The sequence below is a fragment of the Oryzias melastigma genome, linkage group LG23 (genome assembly GCF_002922805.2).
Source record: "Oryzias melastigma strain HK-1 linkage group LG23, ASM292280v2, whole genome shotgun sequence".
NCBI lineage: Eukaryota > Metazoa > Chordata > Actinopteri > Beloniformes > Adrianichthyidae > Oryzias > Oryzias melastigma.
The window spans coordinates 2320218-2342937 of record NC_050534.1 but is presented as its reverse complement, the minus strand read 5'-3'; the positions used below and the strand labels follow the sequence as shown (position 1 = coordinate 2342937).

Below are 22720 nucleotides of genomic sequence, written 5' to 3'. Positions count from 1 at the left end.
AGACGTTTTAGCAGCAGATCTGAGGGCTTTATAAAACATCTGGTTGAAGGAACACTTTAGTTTATATTTATTTGTTAGTGAGGATGTCAGGTGGGTTCTCAGCAGGTACACTTGTGCTCATGTGTTTACAAATTCTAGACCAATGATTTGGGAAGTTTCTGTTGTCATTAGGAGTCAAGAAAAAGGTAAACAGAATTTTTGGACAAACAGCTTCAACCAATCACTAACTGAGTGGAAATGACCAAGAAATCCTCATTTCTTCAGAGTTTGTAAACTTATGAGCACAGCTGTAACTATGAAGCACGGCATTGGCAGTATAGTGATATGGGGAGTCTGCAAATCGGTGTAAATCAGTCAGCCAATCACGCGGCTGGATCTGTACCTGCCATCTGAGGTTGGAGATGATCCCAGAGCATGCTGGGAAACCACCTGGTTCAAGAGGCTCCAGCTGCTCTGGAGAAAGACGTTTGTTTTCACCGTCCCGTTTGCACGCTGCAGAGGCAGCTGGAAGCGTGGACGGACCGGTTCAACCAGTCTGAGATGCTTCTGGAAACCCGTTTTCCTGTGACTTCCTGTGGGATTCATCCGCTTCCTGTTCTGCTCCAGAATCAGCTGGATAAAGATTTGAGGAGAAACAAAAACATGTTTTCGATTTGAAAGTAACTTTTATCCGTTTATCTGTTTTCTCTCTAAGCTCTGCGACTGTAGAGAAACGGGTGAATACTCCTCATCCAAAAGACTCCAGTTAGGATCCAGAATATTCTGACAGAAACCGGTTCCAGATTCTGATCCAGATTATTCTGGCCTTGCTCTCCTGATTTGAATTAGGTTTAGAAAAGCTTTGATACCTGAAGACGTGGAGCCGGCAGAACCCTCCTTCACGTTTGGGCCGTTGTGCTTTGAGCAGGAGGAACCCTGAGGATCCACGCCGACAGCCTGAAGCCCAACATCCCCTACAAGACCATCCTGCTGTCGCTGAGGGACACGGCCGACCTGGCGGTGGTGGAGGCGCTGGAGAAGTACGGCCTGGAGAAGGAGAACCCCCGAGAGTTCTGCATTGCTCGGGTAACGGGTCGTTTCTGTCACGTGTGAGCAGGTACCGCTGCTGCACGGGAAGAGAACCGAGCGGCGCCACACCTGTTTGCATTCAAAACAAGTTCTGAAGGAATGACTCACCTGTCAGAGCTGTGCGGTGATGTCATTGTTTGAGTTTGCAGTTGTTATTTCCCCAGCACTCTGTCAGGAGAGAGAACGGGTCGTTCTAGACCCGGTTTGGGTTCAGCCGCTCACCAGTTCTGGTCTTTTATAGCAGGAGGAGAAGAGCGGGAAGGAGGTGATTCTGGACGACAGCGAGTGTCCTCTGCAGATCTTCAAAGACTGGCCTGCAGACCGAGGTAAGACGCTCTGCTGCCCCCCGCTGGTCACTCCCAGGCGTTACAGCTGCTCAGAGCTGGACCGTCTGAACCCTGAACTGTGGTCCTCATGGCAGGGGCGCTGGTGTTCCAGCTGAAGAAGAAACCTCCTGACTACCAGAGCAGGAAGGGCCGGAAGATGGAGAACCTGGGTCTGCGGGGGAAGGAGGGTCTGCTGCCGCCGGAAAAACTGCCTTATTTGGTGGAACTGAGTCCAGGTAGGAGGAGGACGCCGTCTGTCATCCTGACGAAGGAGCTGGTCTGTCATGATGTTCGTTGACCTGCAGGGGGCAGTACAGCTTCAGTCGCTCCGCTTTGACTGCTGTTTTTGGATGTTTCTTGACTCACTCCTGCTCTTCCCGCGTGGTTCAGATCCAGCCCGCCGGCGTAGAGCGGAGAAAGTTTCCAGCCAGAGTTTGGGATAAATTTAGCGGTGGAGTCAGACAGATGCTCTCACACTTTGAGGTGGACTGTGAAGCTTCAGACATCTGCGTCTGAATCTCAGCCTCCAGTCGCGGTTCACTCCGGTTGGACGGGGGGTGGGGGGGTTGCAGGTGCAGGTTTTAGCTGTACTGTCCCCAAACGGTGAGTTTCAATCAAACCTGGAGTCATTTACAAGTGGAGAGCCCTCCCTTGATTCTAACATCCCCCCCTAACAGCTTGAGTCACTGCTGCCCCCCCTCCTTACTTTAACCTTCCATTCACGTCATGAGGACGGGTGGGACCGGTTTAGTTTTATCCTGTGCCAGGTCAGTATTTGTGAGACGGTTCTGATGCTTCAAAAATCTAAATAAATAAAATCAGCGTGAAGGAGTAAAGGAGGGCTGCTCCCTGTCGTCCCGTATGGTCGGCGCCGCTCCGTTTTCACGCTCACTGAAGTAAACACGGGCTTCATCACCATGACAACCGTCTTCATCCAGATCCAGTTTTCCATCTGGTCGCTGACAGAATCTTCTTGCTGTGAAGTAAAGCCAAACTTTCGCTTTGGCACTTGGACTGAAGCCCCGCCCACTCTCACAGCCCCGCCCACAAGTCGTGGAAGCGTTAAATGATTGGATGTACAGCAAAACTGAATAGAACTCAAATGATTCTGAAGTGAAGCATCGCTTTCGTACGGCACCAGTAGAACCAGTACCGGTACCAGCCTGGCTCCCATCCCGACTCATGAGGGACCCAGAACCCCTAAGCCCGAATGAGGCCCCCGTTAGGGTGGACTGCCTGTAATGAAAACGTGCGCGCTAACGAGCACGTGAAGGTCTGTCCGACCTCAAAGCAGGCGGTCATGTGACCACAAACACTCAGTATCTCTTTGCTGCTCACAGCAGGATCGTGTGTGTGCGTGTGCACATACGTGCACGTGCCTGTCTGACTGGGTGCATTTTTCTTCCTTGCTGCGTTTTCACCCTTTTCTGTTTGTCTCTTTCCCACCTTCTGTGGCATGGTGCGTGTGTGTGTGCGTGTGCATGTGTGCGTGCACGGGGTCTGGGCATCCCTCCTGCCTTCTTACCCGCCTGCCTGTCTGCCTGCTGTAGGCCGGGGGAATCACTATGCCTACTACTCCTACCGGCACCCAGAAGGTAAAAGCGCACCTCCTCCTGTCTGCTGCTGGGGATGCTGGGAGGTGCAGCGCCTCCTCTTCGTTCTGCTCCTTCCAGGCTCAGACACAGAGGAATCCGTAGGGCAGATGTCAATAAAACATTTGAGTCCAGACAAAACCAACAATGAATGAATTCTAAGGAGCATCTGACCAAATACGATCCAAATGTTTTAGCTCCGCCCTAATCTGCTGCTTCGCTTTGACTAAACTCTGCTGACTAACCAATGAGCTGACACCCCCTACCCCCCCTGCAGTCAGACATGTTTGATCTTCATCTGGATGAAACATTTGGAAACTGAGAAATGTCTGACCCGTTCTCTGAACCGCTCTGTCCAGATGGGTCGGACTCTCGGGACAAACCAAAGATGTACCGCCTCCAGCAGAGCATCACGGAGGTGGGCTCTGACTGCACGGATGATGGAGCCATCCAGGTAACCCCGCCCACTCCTGGCATGTGACGGTTAAACGATGAAAGGCATGTTTTTAAACCCAGGTCGGCATGTTGCCCTAAAACGACTCAGTGGATCAAGTCTGAACACATTAGTAAATCAGAGGAATGAAGATCCTGAAGTTTATTGTAACAGATCCTTCCAGATTCAACCGTTTCATCTAGTGATTTGTCAGTGATCCACCAGAGATCCATTTGTGATCAATCGGATCCCAAATCAGAGATCCATTTGTAGTTGATAGGAATCCTTTAGTGTGTATGTGATCCATCAGTGATCCATTGGTTACCCAATAGTGATCTATTAGTGATCCATTATTAATTGATTAGTGATCCATTAGTGATTCATTAGCGATCGATCTGCAGCCCATGACTGATCTATTATTAAGTGATTAGATATCCATCAGTGACCCATCAGAGATCCATTAGTAATTAATTAGTGATCCATTTTTGATCCACCAGAGATCAAATAGTAATTGCATTTATTTAATTCTATTTTTCACATGAAGACGATTCAACATTTGAGTATAATGAAGATTCTCTGCAGAAGGTTTAGACTTCCTTTGTGTAGAACCCATCAGAACGAGAGATTTTCACCTTTTTAGCTCAAATAGAAGCTACAAACCGGACGCCAACTTCAGCCTTGTCTGACTTTAAAAGGTGACGAATAAAAACATCAAAATAAAATGGTACAACCGTCACAAAACAGGTATTTTCTGGATATAATAATAAACCTGACTCCAGCATGTTGGTCATTTTCTTAGCAGTGTCTTCTGAGGTAAAAGTCTGGGACGAAGGAACAACTCTCACAACAACCTCAAATTTGAACCGTTACATGAAGACTTTATTTTGAAAGGCTCTTCTTTGACTCTTTTCCACGCAGAATTACATTTGTTTTGTTTGTTTTTGTTAGTTTAGTGGCTGGAGCAGCTTGTTTCAGGAGCAACTAAAGATTTGTGACCGAGGAGACGAGTTTTAAACAAACTTCCTTCAGATTTAGATCATAAAAAACCGAAATAGTGTTTGATTATTTACTCCAAAGCCTGGTTGTGGGTTCCACTGCCCTCAATGCTTTTTCCCTGACCCCCCTCCCCGCAGCTCCTGGGCCCAGGAATCCTCCCCCACCACTGCAACCTGATGCACAGCGAGGGCATGGTGACGGTGACACCGCACGGCCCCGACGCAGACACCTTCGTAGACGGGCAGCGCATCACCGAGACCACGGTGCTGCACTCTGGCTCCACCCTGCTGTTCGGCTCCGCTCACGTCTTCAAGTTTGTGGACCCCCTGTTTGACCAGGGGGGGAAGCGAGATCAGCCCGCCGCCATGAGGGGCAGACACAAGTCCGGGTGAGAAACCGTGTCCTCCGCTCCTCACAGCGTCTCCCCTCTGCTGCTGCAGTTAGAGCAGGCAGGCTGCTCTCTAATCTGATCAGCATGGAGGTGGGCGTGGCCTCTCGGTGTGTGGGCTTCCTTCAGGCCCTTCATTGAGTGAGAATTGATGTTCCTGATCAGTTGGTTTGGTCCGTCTGTGATCCTCGTATCTAAACGAATGTGGCGGCTAAAACGTGTAGACCAGAAGATCAGAGGATCTGTGAGCGTCCAGAGACGTGTCCTCACAGTATTAGCAGAAGCTCCTCCCTCTCCGGCGCTGTGGTGGAGATGGGTGTGTCCACTCTGGTGTCATCAGCCTGTCTGTCTTCTGCAGCAGCGTTCCAGAAACCACCTTCGACCTTCACGGAGACGTCCACAGTGGAGCGGCGCTGCCGACCAGCAAGGTGAGCCTCAACTTCAGCGCTGCTGGTTTTCCCTTTTCAGAGTAGATTATCACGTTTAGCATCACTGAGGGGCGGAGTCACAGCAGACTTTCAGTTCTGTGCGGATGACTCTGTGAGGACGGAATCCAAACAGAAACCTCTACGGTTCATTAGATCTCATGGTTTTTCCTGCTCTAAAGATATTTCAAAAAAAGTTCTGGTGTCTTTTTGTAAACAAAAGTTTAGTTTCTTTGAAAGAGAATAAATGTTCAAACTGAAGTCATGGAGACTTTACAGTAAAGAAAAGCTCCGCCCACACATCCCGGCCAGTAAAACTGATGGTGTTTCCTGACTTTCTCTGCAGAGTTCAGGAAAGCTGGAGATGGAGAGAGGCATGGTGAAGCCCATGATCCGAGGAGAGCAGCAGGACAGCAGGTCTGACCCCCCTACCTGGGGAAGCTCCTCCCCCCATGTCTTTGTTCCGTGACGTTCTCTGTCCTCCGCTCCCTCAGGTCCCAGGACGCGTTGGCAGAACGGACGGAGCTGTCTCTTCCAGCCAGCATCGAGTTCAGAGAAAACTGTGAGTGTCCCACGCCGCGTCCACGCCGCGATCAATATGTGGAAACTATTGACCCCCATGGAGGGGAACCTGACCCGCTCAGCGACCCAGAAACCAACACTTTCCCCAGTAACAACCACCGTCAGAACAACGGCAGCGTAGTGAGCTGTGGAGATTTGACATATCAGCATAGTGGTTCTGATCCGGTTCTGAGGGTTACACCTCAGACCGGTGTGTTGGTGGTACACAAGCAGCTCAGACTCCTTCAAACCAGCACAGCTCTTAAACTCGGGTCAACCTGAGAAGATCGGAGAGGAAACGATTCTGGGAGGGGGAGGGTGTTGGTTCTGGTTCGACATACACAAACAGGCTTTCTGGTTCTGTAGATCTGCTTCTCTCCACCCAAAGCGGATCCGTTTAGACTCCGGATTGAGGAGCATTATCCTTATGCAGGTTTAGATGTTCTCAGATGTTTTTGGATCGGATTTTAGTTCCGTTTATAAGATCCCAATATATCAGAATTGTTCGGAAAGAAACTATTTTTGACCTCAAACCGCTTTAAAAAATTGAAAAGATGCAACTTTAAGCGTTTCATCCGCTCTGGTTTGTTTTTAATATTTCTTGTAAAGAAACTAGTTACCATAAATATGTCAGCTCTGTGAAATCACTTCCTGTTTACATAAGACGCCACTTCCTGTTTACGTATGGCCAAACTTCCTGTTTGCGTATGGCACCACATCCTGTTTACGTGAAACCTGATCCCCGTACCGTCCGTTCCTCCAGCTGAAGACACCTTCCTGTCCGCCATCATCAACTACACCAACAGCTCCACGGTCCACTTCAAGCTCTCGCCCACCTACGTGCTGTACATGGCGTGCCGCTTTGTGCTGTCACCGGCGTACCGGCCCGACATGTCGCCGTCGGAGAGGACGCACAAAGTCATCGCCATCGTCAACAAGATGGTGAGCATGATGGAAGGAGTCATCCAGGTGAGTGCGGCGCTTCTTTTCTAAGAGTTCATGAAGTGCGAGTGTCATGAGGTTTCAGCGTGTGCACGCTCCTCGCCATGTTCCGTCTGTCTGATGGGCGTGGAGCCTCCGAAGCTCTTCCGGTTTTCTAACAAATGTTTGTTTGCAACTTTTTTTATCAGTGTTATGAAGGAGATCAGGTTCTGGTTCTGGTCCAGAACAGCTGGAAGTTCCATCAATTCTTCTGCTGGGGGGGGCGGAGCTTCTCCTCCAATGATGCTCCTTTTGCAGCGTCTTTCAGGCCGTTTGAGGGTTTGAATCCTCTAGGACTGACGTCAGAACGCAGAAAATATCTGAGGATTTTGGAACAATGTAGTTTCTGAAAGAAGCTTTTAAAAGTGAAGCAGCTCTGAAGCTCCGCCCCCCAGCAGGAAGACTGCCGACATCATCACAACAGAATGTTTGTAGTGACCTCCTGATCCTTTCTAGAGCAGAGTCCAAACATCTGTCTTACTGTCATGTCCTTCATCCATGTGCATGATGAGAAATGTTCCTGTGGAGTTCCTCACACACCAGAGAAGCTGAGCTTCACTCTGACTGCTGAAGTGTCCTTGAGCAGGACTCCTGTGAGGGTTTTTCTGGGGTTCACTCCCCCTTTAGGAGGGTGTGGGTCCTGCTCCACCTCCTCAGTGATCCAGAAGTCTGAGCGACCCGATCCCCGGCAGCACCCTGAGCTCCTTCAGAGGGCTGCCGGTGAGTCCGGGTTGAAGCTTCAGGAGCCTGAAGCTCAGCTTCATGGTGTGTTTGTAGTGAAGGTCGTGTCCTGCAGCCCCCCGTTGATGGTTTGTTCCATCTGTGTGTTTACATACTGTAGCTGTTGACGTGTTTTCTCTCTGTCCTGTAAACGTCTCCTCCTCCTGCTCCTCCTCCTCCTCCTCCTCTTACCATCCAGGACATGCGTGAAGAGGATCAGGTAGGACAGCACATCAGCGCTCATGACTTGGCTGCTGCAGACTCCTTTACTTTCTCTCTGCTTCCTGGTGGGCCATATGGGTTCAGCTTCACCACCAAAGAGTTCTGGTTCTGATCCAACTTCTGTGGCTTTTCCTAAACATTTTTAGGATCAACATCCTACGAGCTAAAGTTAGAAGAAACTGTTTTCATGGATAGAAATGTTCTCATCGATAAGTTGAAGACGTGTTTAACTCAGCTTCTCAGGCAGCGATGAAGATCAAACTGTTGCTCTAGAACAGGAGTGTCAAACTCAATGACACAGGAGCCAAAATCCAAACACACCTGAGGACGCGGGACGAACAGGATAAACATTTATTGAACACTCTAAAACTGCTTTTTAAAACTTTAAAACCTTAACTTTTTAAGATAATTGTGAACTAGATATATAGCATTACCTGTGATAATGCTAGTGTGAATGCTGAAGCTGATAGCCAGCTAAAATATTAGCTAAATTAGCCTACAAAAACAAAGGTTAGTCAAAACAGTTAGCATGTAGCTGAAATATTAGCTAAACTCTGAAATAGCCTAAAAAATATCAATTTTCCAAAAAGCTGCAGAATGCCAATTTTTAACACTTTAAAACTGTAACTTTTAACATAATTCTGAATAATTAAAAGGCAGGAAAATTATTCCAGAATAAATCAACTTAAACCTTAAATAACTTTCAATATTTTACTCTCCATAAAAATATATTGGGTCAATTTTTTTCCAGTTAGAAATGAGCTAAAGATAACATCAGGTCATTAATAATAATAAAATAAAATGATCTGGAGGGCCGGATCTGGCCCCCGGGCCTTGACTTTGACACATGCTCTAGGAGAAGACAGTGGTCAGTTTTTCCTGTCAGTCCAAAGCTGATTGGCTCTTTGAGGAAGTTGTCACAATAACAGAAGTTGTCTTTCTCCCTAAGTGAACATATGGCCCAGCTCTCCTCTCACTCTTCTCACCTGCTTCTTGACGAGCCAATCATTGTTGCTGCTGCTTCTTTTTCTAACAGAGACCTTAAACCAAAGTGTAACTGAACACCCCCCCCCCCCACAGCTGGAAAACTAAGCACCAACAGCAACATCCACCTGACTAATTCATTCAGCTTCCTGGACCTGCCTGGTACTAAAACCCAGAAACCAAAGCCAGCTCCTGTTCGGCCACCTCTGCATTCTGGTGTCTGTTTTGTGTTCATGGCGTCCTGTTTCTCCTTCGGGACGGCGTGGATGAGAGACGACCTCCTCTGATCCTCTCCACCTGCTCTGCTTCATGAATGCGTCTCTCACTAAACGTGCTCATCCATCTGTGACTCCAATGTTTTGGACCTTCTCGGCTCCATCTCTCATTCGTTGGCTGTTCTGAATATGAAAGATTTTGGTTTGGTTTTGAGGTGGGGATAGATGAGTGCAGGAACCCGCCTCTGCTCTCTGAGTGACGGGGCTGCCGGCCAATCAGTTCCGCAGACACCAGCCCCTCAGGAACTCTGCTGACCACATCCCGGTTTTAACATCTCTCCACGCCGTGAGCGACCATCAGCGGCTGCAGCTTTGAGTCTTCTGGTCTGCAGCACACAGAGGAGCCATGCTTCTGATAGAGGCCGAGCTCCAGCTTCAGTCTGGATGGAAGCTGAGCTCCAGCTTGCAGCCATATTCATTGCAGTCGTCTACATTCTAGTAGTCTGCAGCACAGTCATCTAGATCGCAGTCGTCTGCATCGGAGTCGTCTAGACTGCAGATTGCAGTCGTCTGCATCGCATTCCTCTAGACTGCAGATCGCAGCCGTCTGCAGCACAGTCGTCTGCATTTCAGTCGTCTACATCGCAGTCATCTGCATCATTCTCATCTACAGCGCAGGCATCTGCATTGCAGTCACGGCAGCCGTAACTCCAGCCGTTTGCCTCGTGTGTGCTGGTGCTATGAAGACATCCTCCGAAGGTCAGCAGGTTCCTGCAGCTGCTCTGTGTCTGCTGGAAAACCAGCGGTTCCACTGAGCGTGCTCATCAGTGTGGCAGTGACGAAGGGTGGGCGGGGCATGAGTCTATCCCTGAAGTAACATCTGCTCTTTCTGACTGCCACTCAAACAGACCCCTCCCTCCCTTTGGTTCTAACATCAGAAGCTGTCTTGGTGCCCCGCTCTAACCCCGCCCCCTTTGTTGTGGTCGGTGCGTTGCAGAAGCAGAAGAACATCGCCGGAGCACTGGCGTTCTGGATGGCCAACGCCTCCGAGCTGCTGAACTTCATCAAACAGGACCGAGACCTGAGCCGCATCACTCTGGACGCCCAGGACATCCTGGCCCACCTCGTCCAGATGGCCTTCAAGTCAGTAGCGGAGGGTGGACTTCCTTACTGCAGATTTAACCCTTTAGTGACCTCTAGAAAAAGCTGTGAACATTTCAGTAGAATAAGTTCTTGCAGTAGCTGGAGTTCACGTTGACAGTCATCACCTTCATGAGAACAGGTGAGGGTTAACGCTCTGCGTTCTGTGCAGGTACCTGGTCCACTGCCTGCAGGCGGATCTGAACAACTACATGCCGGCGTTCCTGGATGACCCCGAGGAGCACAACCCTCAGAGTCCCAAGATAGGTAGGAGAGAAGCCGCACGCCGCCGGGCCGCCGCCGTTCTAGTTCCTGTCTCTCAGGCGCCGCTATTCTCCACAGAGGACGTCCTGCACACGCTGTCGGGCGCCATGTCCTTGCTGCGGCGCTGCCGGGTCAACGCGGCGCTGACCATCCAGCTCTTCTCTCAGCTCTTCCACTTCATCAACATGTGGCTGTTCAACAAGCTGGTGACGGACGCAGACTCGGGGCTGTGCTGTCACTACTGGGGGGCCATCCTACGGCAGCAGCTCAGCCACATCGAGGCGTGGGCGGAGAAGCAGGGCCTGGAGCTCGCCGCCGACTGCCACCTCAGTCGGATTGTACAGGTGAGTGGTGGGCGGGGCCTCAGGCGTCCCGATGGCAGCGTGGCTCCTCTAACCGGCGTGTGTCCTCCAGGCCACCACCCTGCTGACCATGAACAAGTACTCCAAGGAGGATGTGCAGCACATCCACAGCACCTGCTTCAAGCTGAACTCGCTGCAGCTTCATGCCTTACTGACCAACTACCACTGTGCTCAGGGGGAGCCCTACATCCCTCCTGTAAGACCGGACTCTAAAATCCTGCTGCTGGATCTGCTGGGGGTCACCGAGCGTCTGCTCTTCTGCACAGGAACTGATCAACGAGGTGGTGTCGGTGGCAGAAAACACCGCCGACGAGCTGGCGAGGAGCGACGGCAGGGAGGTGCAGCTGGAGGAGGACCCCGACCTGCAGCTGCCCTTCCTCCTCCCCGAGGACGGCTACTCCTGCGACGTGGTGCGCAACCTGCCCAACGGCCTGCAGGACTTCCTGGAGCCTCTGCTGCAGAGAGGTGGGCTCCCACACTTGTGGCGTCCCGTCAGGTGTCTTCAGAGACTCACCTGCTGTTTGTCCTGTGACAGATTTCTGCCGGCTGGTTCCTCACCCGCGCTCTCCTGGCACGTGGACCGTCCACTTTGAAGGAACCGACTGCGACAACCACTTCTCTGCTACGGAGACCGCTGACATGGTAAACGGGCTGAAGGGGGAGGGGTCTTTGCTCGTCTCAGGATCACCTTCACCGCCTGCAGAACTCTTTTGGACCAAACAGAGTCAGTCCAAACCATCCGGCCCTTCCCTCTAGTTCAGGGGGGTCTGCATGTTTACCAGGTGCTGTCCCACATTACCCGATCAGGTGTTTCCTGCTAATTAGTACCTGCTGGGAAGAGCAGAGAATACTGGAAAAACAGGCAGGACTCCAAACTCCAATCCAGGCCCCGCCCATCCAGCAGGTGGCAGTACACCTGCTCCTGTCATCGTTTACCAGCCTTTAGACAATCTGGGTGGATTTAAAAGAAACACATTTTTTTAGTTTAATTTATCAACTGGTTTCAAAGTAAGTTTTATTTTGAAAGGTGTTTATGAGGCTCATTAATGTACAGGAAGTGTTTGACGTAAAACTTTTATAGTCATATTTAGGGAGTGATGATTCAGATAAAAATGTAAAGGAGTTTAAAAGTGATCTATAAGTAACGGCGTGGCTGTAAACTTGTGAACCAAAAGCAGCTGAGAAGAGGCGGGGCTTCAACCTTAATGACTCAATCATCCATTTGCTGCTTCTGAAAGCTCCGCCCACTACACAAAAACCCCAAGCTAACAAAGTGAACAAAAAGAGGATTCCATTTCAAAATAAAAGTCCACATTTGACCGCAGAAATCTGTCCTGGAAACACGGATTTATTGTGAAAGTTCTGCATGGTTAAAGCTGCACACATGGTGGACTCTCATTGTGTAGTTTTGTTGAGTTTATCTGCCACACCTTAGAGGTCAGAGGAGGCGTGTGGTTTGTATGTAAAGAATCCGTGTCGGTCAGAACATTTAACCCCCACACACCCTCAGCTTAGAGACACTCAGGACTGTAGAAAGTGTTTGTGTGTTTGTAGTGTGTCATACACACGTGTGGAACTCCCAGCAGCCTCTGGTTTTCAGACGAGCAGAGAGTGAGCCCTCCGCTCCCAGCTCCTCGTCTTCTCCTCCACCCAGCCGCCCCACCCCGCCCGGCGGTCTGTGTGGTTTTCATTCCTGACTCCCTGCCAGCAGCCACAGGTTCCTCTGTGGTCGTCCCTCTGGATCCGCCTTCATTCCTCCCTCTTTCCCATCCCTCCCTCCTCCTCGCTGCCGCCCGGCTTCGCCTCAGACGTGTTTAATCCTCCTCTGGTCCGTCATCCTTCTCACGCTTCTCCTCTGCTGTCCATCTCTCCTTCCAGCCAATGAGGAAAGAACCGGAGGTTGTCACGGTGACGCTGAAGAAGCACAACGGCATGGGCCTGAGCATCGTGGCCGCCAAGGTGAGGAGCCGTACCTGAGGGTCTGAGAGTCGGAGGGACCGCCCCTTTGATGCAAAGCAGAATCTGAGATTACAGCAGAGATGATGTTTTTATGATGAAATCTTTCAGAGGACTATTTAAAGTTTCACTTTCATGTTTTGTTTTCATGATCTTTGAGTTCAGTTTCAGCGAAAACTCAGTTTAAAGTTTGTTTTCCTTCAAAGCTGCTGTTGGTTTGTTTACACTGTTTTGATCTCCGTCACTCCTGTTAGTCACTTCAGTCCGGATTATTCTAGTATAACCCGATTATTCCATCAGAACCAGATTATTTGAATAGATTCATATTATTCCATCAGAACCAGATTATTGAATCGGAACCACATTAGTTAAATAGAATCAGATTATTCCACCAGAACCAGAATACTTGATCAGAACCAGATTACCCCCCCTCTTCTCCGGGTCTGTGAGCGTCTGGCTGCAGAAACTTTCCGTCTTGTTTCCTGGAGTTTAGAGGCTTCCTGTGAGCGTGGGGGTGGGGGTGGGGGGACACTCCCGACTGTTTATTTTCAAACCTGTGAAGATGAATGCAGCAGAGGCTGTGGGGGGGTCTGGCAGGTGGGGCTGGTTTCAGCAGCTGCTCTGCCCTGTTATGCAAGTGTGTGTGCGCGCATGTGAGCGTGCACGTGTGGAGCAGCCGTGCTCCTCCTCCTGCAGCTGGGAGCAGAAGAGGAATGCTCCGTGTTCTCCAGAACCTTTCCTGCTCTCCCTGGAACTCTGAAGAACGGCGTTCCCGCTCGCAGGAACTCCCAGCGCTCCAGTATTCCTCGCCTGCATCCGTAAATGGTGGTTTGGAGCGAAGACGTGTGGCTGAGCGGATTTCCTGCAGCCGCTGTAATTAGAGGGGGGGGTTCTGGACGTGTCGGTTCTTGTTCTTCACAATAAAAGGCGTCTGGAAGCTAAGGAGCAGCTGCAGCATGTGGTTTTCTGTGGTGGGCAGGAGAGACCAGGTAACCGAGTCGGTCCTTACATGTTGGGAGGGGGGGCAGCAAGTTGGGGGTTTGGTCTGTGGCGTGAAGCTGAACCTCAGCGGGGACGTTTACGGTGGTTCTCAACCCATTTCAGGTTCTGCTTTGCTCCATGTTTTCATGTAAAGAAGCAGCAGGATCTGCTGGAGGATCCTCGCTGGACACCTCCTCCTCCTTCATTTAGGCTCCTCCTCATTTACGGGTTTGGAACCCCGTAAGTGAGGAGGTGTTTGTGAATGAGGAAGAGTTTCCCGTTCTTAAGTCTGAAGATACGTTCACACCCAGCGCGTGACACACATTCACGAACACGATAAACGCACGTTTAGCTTGTGGTGTTCACACTGGACAAGCAGGGTGGGGCTTCTACTGCTGTTTACTAGCACATGTCACCACCTACAGCTGGTAGTCTTGGTGTCAAAGCCGTAAATCTCTTCTGAAACGTAAGAACTTGTGCGGTAGAGAGAGTTCTGTCACGGACTCCACAGTTTTCATTGTTTGAACGCGCTGCCGAGGCGGATGTGAACGTAGCTTTACGATAGTGCACTTGCTCCGCCCCCAGAGGCTTCAGTGGGTGTGGCTTCTGAATTCTCTGTTGTTTTTACAGAGATCTTTTGAAATCCAGGTCAGATGCTGCATGTTTTCATGTTTTCGTGGTGGCTGGGATCATGGTGGGGGAGGGACAGCTAGAGCCCCCCCCCCACCCGGTGAGGGCAGCAACAATGAGAGGATGTGCGGCACAAACGGCTGCTTCCTGTCCGGCTGCCTGGTCTCAGAACAGAGTGGAGGCAGCTCGTCTGCTCAGACCTTTGAGCGTTGGTGTTTGGACCTGGTTCTGGTTCTTTGGTTTTCGGGTTTGGTTGTTTAGGTAGTCACCATTGACCGTTTAAAGGAAGTTTTCTGAATTGAAATTCATCAGTTGGAGCTTCATGAAGGTCAGTGGAGTCCAGGAGGAGCTGAGCTGTGTTACCTCCTCTTCATAGAGGTTCTGTTGGTTTGTTTTACCCAGAATGCTCTGCTGCAGCAGAAGCATCCGCTGACCCGTGTGGTTTCTCTGCAGGGCGCCGGGCAGGAGAAGCTAGGAATCTACATCAAGTCAGTGGTGAAAGGAGGAGCTGCCGATAACGTGAGTACCGCCACTGAGACGCCCCCCCCCACCCCACCACCCCCCCCACTTACGAGGCATTTGGGCTGTTGCAGGATGGACGTCTGGCTGCAGGTGACCAGCTGCTGAGTGTGGACGGCCGCAGCCTAGTGGGTCTGTCGCAGGAGAGGTGAGATCCCAGAATGCATCTGGACTTTGGAGAAACTGCATGAATGATTTCAGGAAAAACGTCTTCAGTTCAGACTGAGATGGAACCAGAGATCAAAGTGAAACTATGGACTTATTATTGAGGGGGGGTCAGAACCCCCTAAACATCAGGGGCCCGTTCCAAGAAGCAGGTTCAACAAATTTAGAGTTCCAACCTGAACTTAGAGTCACTGGACTCTAAATTCTCAAACTCAGGGTTTTCGGTTCCAGAACAGCTGAAAATGTTTGATTCAATCAACTTGAAGTTGTCAGAACCAGAATCAGGTGTGAGCGTCGCGACCATAAAAAGCCCTGATCAATGGAGCAAAGACAGCACGATTCACCATGGCAACGGGGACAAACAGCTGAGTTTAGTACTTCCGGCGGCGGAAATTGATAAGTTCCTTCAAGCAAATGCGACTATAGGAGAACATTTTCTGTAGAAAAGCAACACAGCTGCAGCGGTAGAACAGAGAGAAAATATCTGCAGTTATTTGAATCATTTCTAATAATGAATAAATAATGTCAGGAAGGTTATTTTGTCTCTTGTTGAGTAAGGAATGGTTTTTGATCTGTTAGTAATTTAACCAGTAATCTCCGTAATCGCATGAATGACCAGTTTTGGTAACCCCCCCCACCCCCCACCTACACACACAGATATCACTGCACGCTAAAAAGAAACTGTAGCTGCATATGTTAAAAAAGTATTTATTTAATTTTAATTCTCAAGACTTAAAAAATATTCCCCGAATTCTTTTTGTTAAGCGTAAAAACAATTTCCGTAGCCGGAAAACGAACTCGCAAACTCCGCAGAGGGAAGCAGCGTTGCTGACAACTGAGCTAATGTTTGACGCAAGTGTTAGACGGTAGATGAGTTCAGATGCTTTCTCGGTGTTTGACATTCCATAATTCCTATTGTTAAGGGTTTAAAATAAGGAAAAGAAAACTGTATTTTTTAATAGCGAGTCCCTGGAAAAACTCACTATTTATAATATCGCTGAAATAAAAATGAATCAGGAAACTGCAGTCAGTCGACTCGTGTCCTCCAAATCCTCTACCGACGTAAATAACATTTCCTCTGGATTAATCAGCCTCCTCTCTACATGATCCTCTATGAATGAACATGTCATTCTGGTTTCTGAGTGGTGGAAACGTGACGTCTCTAATGTGAATGTTCTCTAAATGTTCATGAGGAACTCATATTTGAACATCTTTCACTTTAAAAAGGGGCGGAGACCACAGAGAACTCTAAGTTTCCTGAAGAAAACCTGCTACCGACCAGGTTACGTTCACAGACTCAGTTACCATAGTGATTGATTCTGAGTTCAGCTTAACCCGCTTCTTGGAACGGGCTTGGTTTGACCCACTTTCCCGGGTTTGAGTTATCTCTCTTTCTGGAACCGAAGACTCAGAGTTTTACTGAATTTGGAGTTCACGAACTCAGAGTTCAAACAAAACCTGCTTCTTGGAACGGGCCCCAGGAGTTTATATAACCAAACCTGGGGCGAAGAAACGCTGAGTTTACATCAGTTTGAAGAAAACTTTAGATGTTTGTTCTGCATCAGTTTGATCTCAGAGGAGATTTATTGGTGTGTTTCTGTGTGTCTATGTGTGTCTCTGTTTGTGTGTTTGTGTCTCTGTTTGTGTGTTTGTGTCTCTGTTTGTGTGTTTGTGTTTTTGTGTTTCTGTTTGTGCGTTTATGTCTCTGATTTTGTGCTTCTATGCGTGTTTGTGCGTTCAGAGCGGCAGAGCTGATGACGAGGACAGGTGCAGTCGTGACTCTGGAAGTCGCCAAGCAGGGCGCCATTTACCACGGCCTGGCGACGCTCCTCAACCAGCCGAGCCCGATGATGCAGAGAGGTGAGCTGCTGGGGTCTGAGCGGAAGGTCAAAGGTCAGGAGATGCAGATGTTCTTCCTGCAGCGTCTCCGATGTTGGAACCTGAAAGGATTTTGTTAAAGAAATAAAATTGTCTGTTTTTTTTTATCTTTGGAGAAAACTTTAAGGGGGTGTGGCCACAAGCTGCAGTGCTGTCTGTTAAACTGACAGGTGGAAAAGGGGAGGAGCCTAAGCAGACCTTTTTAAATCCTGCTGAGCCAGGTTTAGGCGGGATTGGGATAGAAATAGTCTGAGATGCTGCTTTAGTTCAAAGCTGCTCTCCGACGACAGAGGACCACTCTGCTCTGAATCGCTCCTCTGCTCCAGCCGCAGACCGAGGCCGCGAGAAGAACGGCAAAATGCGACCAAAGAGCGAAGGCTTCGAGCTCTACTCCAACTCCGTGCAGAACGGATCTCCGGAGAGCCCGCAGCCCGGCTGGGACTCCTACCCCGAACCAAAGAAGATGGGGGAGGACAGACTCCTGAAGAACCGGGTCGACCACCGCTCCAGCCCCAACGTGGCCAGTAAGTCAGCGTGTTCGTCCGCCGTGACGCTCGGATGTTCCTCAGCGGAGTTCTGCAGGAACGTCCAGCATTCAGGATGGGTTCTGCTGCCGCTCAGAACACGAGTGCAGTCTAAAGTCAGGACTCCTGACTGGGGTCTTCCTCTCCAGATCATGTTTTCTGCTCCTCAGACCAGGGCCAGAGTCCTGCCAGCAAGTCCATGTACCCCGGAGGCCCCGGCACCAAGATCACCTCCGTCTCCACGGGGAACCTGTGTGCCGACGTGAGTAACCGAGCTTTCAGGCTGACGCCCCCATGAGGAATGTCCCAGCTGAGCGATACCAGCTCACCTCCTCCTCCTCCTCAGGACGAGCCCTCCCCTCCTCACCCAGAGGCCTACCCCATCCCCACACAGACCTACCCCCGGGAGTACTTCACTGTGCCGGCCTCCAAGAGCCAGGATCGCGTGGTGGGTCAGGGGCCCCCCCAGCACTGGCAGGGCATGGAGGACAGAGAGCGCGTCCCCATGATGGATAGCATGCAGGTGGGGCAGCAGGTCCGTCTCCTGAGCCCCCCCTCAAAGACGGTTTCACTGAATCTTTGTTTCCCCCCCCAGAGAGTCAACCACTCCCAGGAGGATCTGTACCCGCCCCCAGGGGGCCTCAGACCTGACGAGCGCCTACTGCCACACTACCCCCAGGACTACCAGCACCCCCACCGAGACCTGGACTACCCCAGAGCCCCCCCTGGAGGTGAGGGAGGAGATGACGAACCTCCAGTTCTGATCAAAGGAGAAACCATTTCACTGGGGGGGGGTCTACTCAGAATTCACCACATCAGCTGTTCCTCTGTCCCAGCAGGTCATGGCGGGCCGGACCACTGGCCCCCCCAGCCTCAGGTGTCCTCCTCGCTGGAGTCGTCCACGTCGAGTCAGGAGCACCTGAACTTCTCCGCCTCGTCTCTGACCTCCAAGACCTCCACCCAGAAGACCGGGCCGGGCCGCTGGAAGACCCCCAACGCGCCGCATGCCGTCCCTCCCCACATGGGCCAGCCGCCGTCCCGCTCCGACCTGCCCCCACCTCCACCACCGCCCCCGGCTCCATACCCCGACCCCTACGATCACTACGACCCCCAGACGGAGCTGCCGCTGCCGCCGCCCCCCACCGTCGCCTCAGTGACAGCCCAGCAGGTGGCTGACCGCAGGAAGAGGGAGGAGCAGCAGCGGTGGTACGAGAAGGAGAAAGCGCGCCTGGAGGAGGAGAGGTGAGGTGTTCTGCTGGCGGTCTGCCGCCCCCTGCTGGCTGCGCTGACCTCTGCTTCCTGCGCAGGGAGAGGAAGAGGAGGGAGCAGGAGAGGAAGCTGGGCCAGATCCGGCCCAACCCCGTCATGCCGGTGCAACCCCAGAACAACGGCGGGGCCATGCCCCCCCCTCACCACCAGCCCCCCATTGCCTCCGTGGCCCCGCCCCAACCATACCACCCCCCCCAGCTCCAGCCTGCTCCATCAAGGCCGGAGAAGCTGTCCAGCCTGCCGCGGTCGGCGGTGCCGCCACCCGCCAGCGCGTCCAACGTCTCCGGTAACACCTCACCTGAAACGTGTGGTACTTGTTGAGATGATGACCTCAGAGTCACCGCGGCGTGATCTCAGTCTGACTTTAGTGGGATCTGATGATCTCAGTCTGATCTTTAGTGGGATCTGATGATCTCAGTCTGATCTTAGTGGGATCTGAAGATCTCACTCTGATCTTTAGTGGGATCTAATGAACTCAGTCTGATCTTAGTGGGATCTGATGACCTTAGCATGACCTCACCTCAGTTTGTAGCTGAACAGATGGACATTAATGTGGGAGGAGCATATTTGTTGTCCTCAACTCTTCTCTTTTTTTTTTTTTGGACGGGTCAGAACAGTTGTTTCTACAGGTCCAAAAAGCTTGTTCTGATCAGATGTTTGCATGAACTGCAGGTATGGACACGGTGATCAGGGATCTGCTTCCACAGCAGCAGCCGAGGACCATTGAGAGACGAGACCTCCAGTACATCACCATCAGTAAGGAGGACCACCTGACCAGCGACAGCTTGTCTCCAGATCCGTGGAAACGAGACGCCCGCGAGAAGGCAGAGAAGCAGCAGCAGCTTCACATCGTGGATCTGCTGGACAAAGAAATCCAGGAGCTCCAGGTGGGATCGGAGGTTCTCCCAGCAGCCCCTGCTGTCCCCCCCCAGCCCTAACGGTGTGCTGCTCCTCAGGCGAAGCCGGAGAGGACGGCGGAGGAGAGCGACCGGCTCCGGAAGCTGATGCTGGAGTGGCAGTTCCAGAAGCGGCTGCAGGAGTCCAAGCAGAGCGAGGAGGACGAGGAGGAAGAAGACGACGAGGACGTGGACACCCTGCTGATCATGCAGAGGCTGGAGGCGGAGAAGAGGGCCAGGGTGAGACGGGGAGGGGGGCGGGTCCGTGTGAGAGAGGAGGAGCAAACGGCCGGGAACGCCGCAGGAACACAACTCTGTTTTTCCAACGCCGTGTCCCATCAGCCCCCCTACAAGAACCTGGCTGATGGGGGGAAAAACAAAACCGGCTTCAGAGACAGAAAGCCCCCCCTCCCACATGAATGTGCATCTGCTTCTGCCATCGCTTTGCCATGCTGAGCTGCTTGGGTCTGATGGATGGGGGGGTCTGGAAACATGTAGAGCCGAGCATCTGTGGGGGGGGTGCAGTCTGAATTGGCGTGGGGGGGTCAGGACACTCTTAGGTTACTGTAGCCCCCCCATCTTCTGTTTTCCTCCTCAGTTTCTTCCTCTGTTCTCTAAATTCTGGGCTCTCCACCCGTTTCTCAGTATTTAGCTCTTTTTCTTATCTCCCCCCCCCCGACTGTTCTTCTTCTGCAGCAGCAGACTGCTGTCCCAGCTATCTCTGTGCTAGACTTGGTATGTTGGAGTTTCCTGTCCCTGCCCTTACATCACTTCCTGTTTCCTGTCCACCTGCCCACAGTCTGTGTGTCTCCTCTTTGAGGGGGGTTGATGGCGTGGGGGGGGCATGGCTGCACGTTCTGAGGTGGAACCTGCATGGCTGAGTGCATCAGTGTGGGGGGGCAGGTGTGTGCATGGTTGTAGTTCTGTGGACTCTTTCAACCCCCCCTTCATCCTTCATCTGTGAGCGGTGCCCCCTCCCTCCTTCAGAGGTAAACAAAGTAAGCTACAGTAGTTTGAGGTTCTGTCCGGCTGAGGGAGGCCATGCACGAGTCATGTGACCCGAGTCGTGTGCCAGTGTTGTGAGCGGGCAGGGGCGGGGCTTGCTGCATGTGGGTGTTTACGTCCTCGGTGTTCGTGTCGTGCGGCGCCGCGGCGTCTGACTGGGCCGCCTGTGTGTGGATCAGCTGCAGGATGAGGAGCGGCGCCGGAAGCAGCAGCTGGAGGAGATCCGGAAGCGGGAAGCGGAGGAGCAGGCCAAGCAGCAGCTGGAGGAGGAGCGGAGGTGGAGGGAAGAGGAGCGCGTCAGGAGGGAGGCGGAGGAGAAGGTCGGTGTCACCGTGGCCACCATCGCTGCAGAACGCTGACACCTTTACACGCTCGCCGCTGCAATCGCTACAAACACGAGGCGTAAACGCTCCGTCGCTCCTCTCGTCCAGATTTGTTCTGGACGAGAGGAGATCATCCAGATTTAACCAGGAGCATCTTTACGACGTCTTAATGATCCATCAGCTGATCGCTGATCTGCACCTTCACCCAGATCAGGAAATGATCGTCATCAGCTGACGACCATTCGTGCGTGCGTGTAAAGGTGTCAGTGACCTGGAAGCAGCAGATGAAGAGAACGTGAGGAAACGTCTTCATGTGTTCAGTGTTCCTGGATGCCCCCCCTCAGTGCCTTACCCTGAGAGCACAGATGAGAACAGGTGTTAGGGCTCCTCCCCTTAAAGTCTTCATGTTGTCAGTGCCCCCCTCCCCTAAAGGCCGTGTCACACTGCGACTACATGTATTTTGTGCACGTATGTGATTTTGGTCTTTCGTGACACATGCGTGATATTTGTGTTTCTTTTGTTCGACGTTTGTCGATGCCGACAGATCTTTACGTGGATTCACTTTGGACGTGTTTAACTGTTTTGGTTGGTTAAGAATTTTTAGTTTACGTAGTTTATACACAATTACTATGGAAATACTACACATTTGTGCAGGATTCTTTCGAGATGCATATTAATGTCTTTCCACAACCGTTCCCCGTATGTCTAACAGACTTTTCATCGTATGCGGCGCCAATTTCAGGTCAAAATCACGCAATTGCAAATGAATTGGATATAAACGACACATAAATCCCACACGGTTTGTTCATTCATGGACAGGTATATAAATCGGTCGGGTCGGGTCTGGGCTCATCAAATCGGTTCATTGAGTCAGTCTAAGCTTAATAGATCAATAATCGATCCATAAAAATAGAGATCAAGTTAGCACACAAAGCTAAAGTCCTCTAGCTTGATGCTAACGTATAATGTAATTTCCCATAGGACGGCTAATGCTAACACTCGGTCGACCTAAACATACATTCTGATTAAATCTTTATATGAATTTTCTAAACTCTATGAGGAAATATTTTCTAAAGTAACCATTTGTGTCTAAAACGGTTCTCTTTTGCTCATTCTTTCTTCTTCTGGAATAAAGTGTAATGCTACTGCACGGTCGCCACCTAGTGGCCAAACTGAAACGATCTCCAGGAGAAGCAGAATAATTGTTGGATCTTTGAGAATCTTCGGAAGCCGAAACCAGCCTGCGATACTTTTTTTGGTCATTTTCGCGTTATCGGGAGAAAACAGCCTTTGTTTCCTTGAGAAAACAAAATATTAACTCGTTATAAAAAGAAAACGAGATAATCAATGATGAAGTCAGAAGCGTCCCGCTCTCCCTTTCCCTCACGGAGATGCAGAGACTTCATATTATTTAGTGATTAACAAGAAAAACAATTCAGACGAAATTAAGACGTTTAAACAGCATAGATCCCCTAATAAATAAAAAAACAACTTTAGTTTAGTGTTTTCAAACAGGTGACGTCTCGTGTCTCTGAAAGGAAGAGGGGGACGCTTCATTCTTCGTTCTTGATAAAGAGAAAACGATAAATTAAAAGTAGCGCAGGCTGTTTTCAGCTTCCATAGAATCCAAGTAACTGTATATTAATGTCATGATTTCACTGATACATTTTCAGTCTGAACTGGATCAGATTCATATAGATCATTCATGTATTCTGAATGTCACTGTGAAGAAGTTCAATGAACTGTTTCCATGTTCTTCTTCTGTGGTTTTAATGCGGTTCATTCGTGATCCATCAAAACGTTTCTCTCTTCTCCACGTATGACCAGTTTTCATCCGTGTAACATGTATGTAGCTGCAGTCACACGGCCTCAGTGTTGATGTCGTCAGTGCCCCCCC

At 50.7% G+C, this 22720-nt stretch overlaps 2 protein-coding genes across 2 annotated transcripts in view; one reads left to right on the top strand and one right to left on the bottom strand.

The window, feature by feature from the left end:
* Nucleotides 1–904: 904 nt before the first annotated feature.
* Nucleotides 905–22720, top strand: part of afdna (afadin, adherens junction formation factor a) — a gene marked incomplete at its 5' end in the record, with an annotated part of 26858 nt that continues 5042 nt past the window's right edge. The window contains 31 exon segments of the mRNA XM_036210222.1: nucleotides 905–1065; nucleotides 1310–1394; nucleotides 1490–1630; nucleotides 2945–2989; nucleotides 3346–3440; nucleotides 4553–4803; nucleotides 5162–5231; nucleotides 5575–5645; nucleotides 5723–5790; nucleotides 6553–6758; nucleotides 7690–7710; nucleotides 9909–10054; nucleotides 10224–10318; nucleotides 10394–10659; nucleotides 10730–10873; nucleotides 10944–11142; nucleotides 11213–11319; nucleotides 12556–12636; nucleotides 14698–14763; nucleotides 14838–14911; nucleotides 16670–16788; nucleotides 17133–17330; nucleotides 17480–17592; nucleotides 17677–17853; nucleotides 17926–18061; nucleotides 18170–18572; nucleotides 18638–18885; nucleotides 19272–19486; nucleotides 19556–19735; nucleotides 20192–20230; nucleotides 20680–20820. Of these exon segments, the coding sequence (XP_036066115.1) occupies nucleotides 905–1065; nucleotides 1310–1394; nucleotides 1490–1630; nucleotides 2945–2989; nucleotides 3346–3440; nucleotides 4553–4803; nucleotides 5162–5231; nucleotides 5575–5645; nucleotides 5723–5790; nucleotides 6553–6758; nucleotides 7690–7710; nucleotides 9909–10054; nucleotides 10224–10318; nucleotides 10394–10659; nucleotides 10730–10873; nucleotides 10944–11142; nucleotides 11213–11319; nucleotides 12556–12636; nucleotides 14698–14763; nucleotides 14838–14911; nucleotides 16670–16788; nucleotides 17133–17330; nucleotides 17480–17592; nucleotides 17677–17853; nucleotides 17926–18061; nucleotides 18170–18572; nucleotides 18638–18885; nucleotides 19272–19486; nucleotides 19556–19735; nucleotides 20192–20230; nucleotides 20680–20820 (4361 nt within the window).
* The window catches only part of tdrd15 (tudor domain containing 15), a 34955-nt gene continuing 28974 nt past the window's right edge, over nucleotides 16740–22720 (bottom strand). The window contains exon 7 of the mRNA XM_024294658.2: nucleotides 16740–16868. The gene's annotated coding sequence lies outside the window, so the exon portion shown is untranslated. The remainder of the gene's footprint in view (nucleotides 16869–22720) is intronic.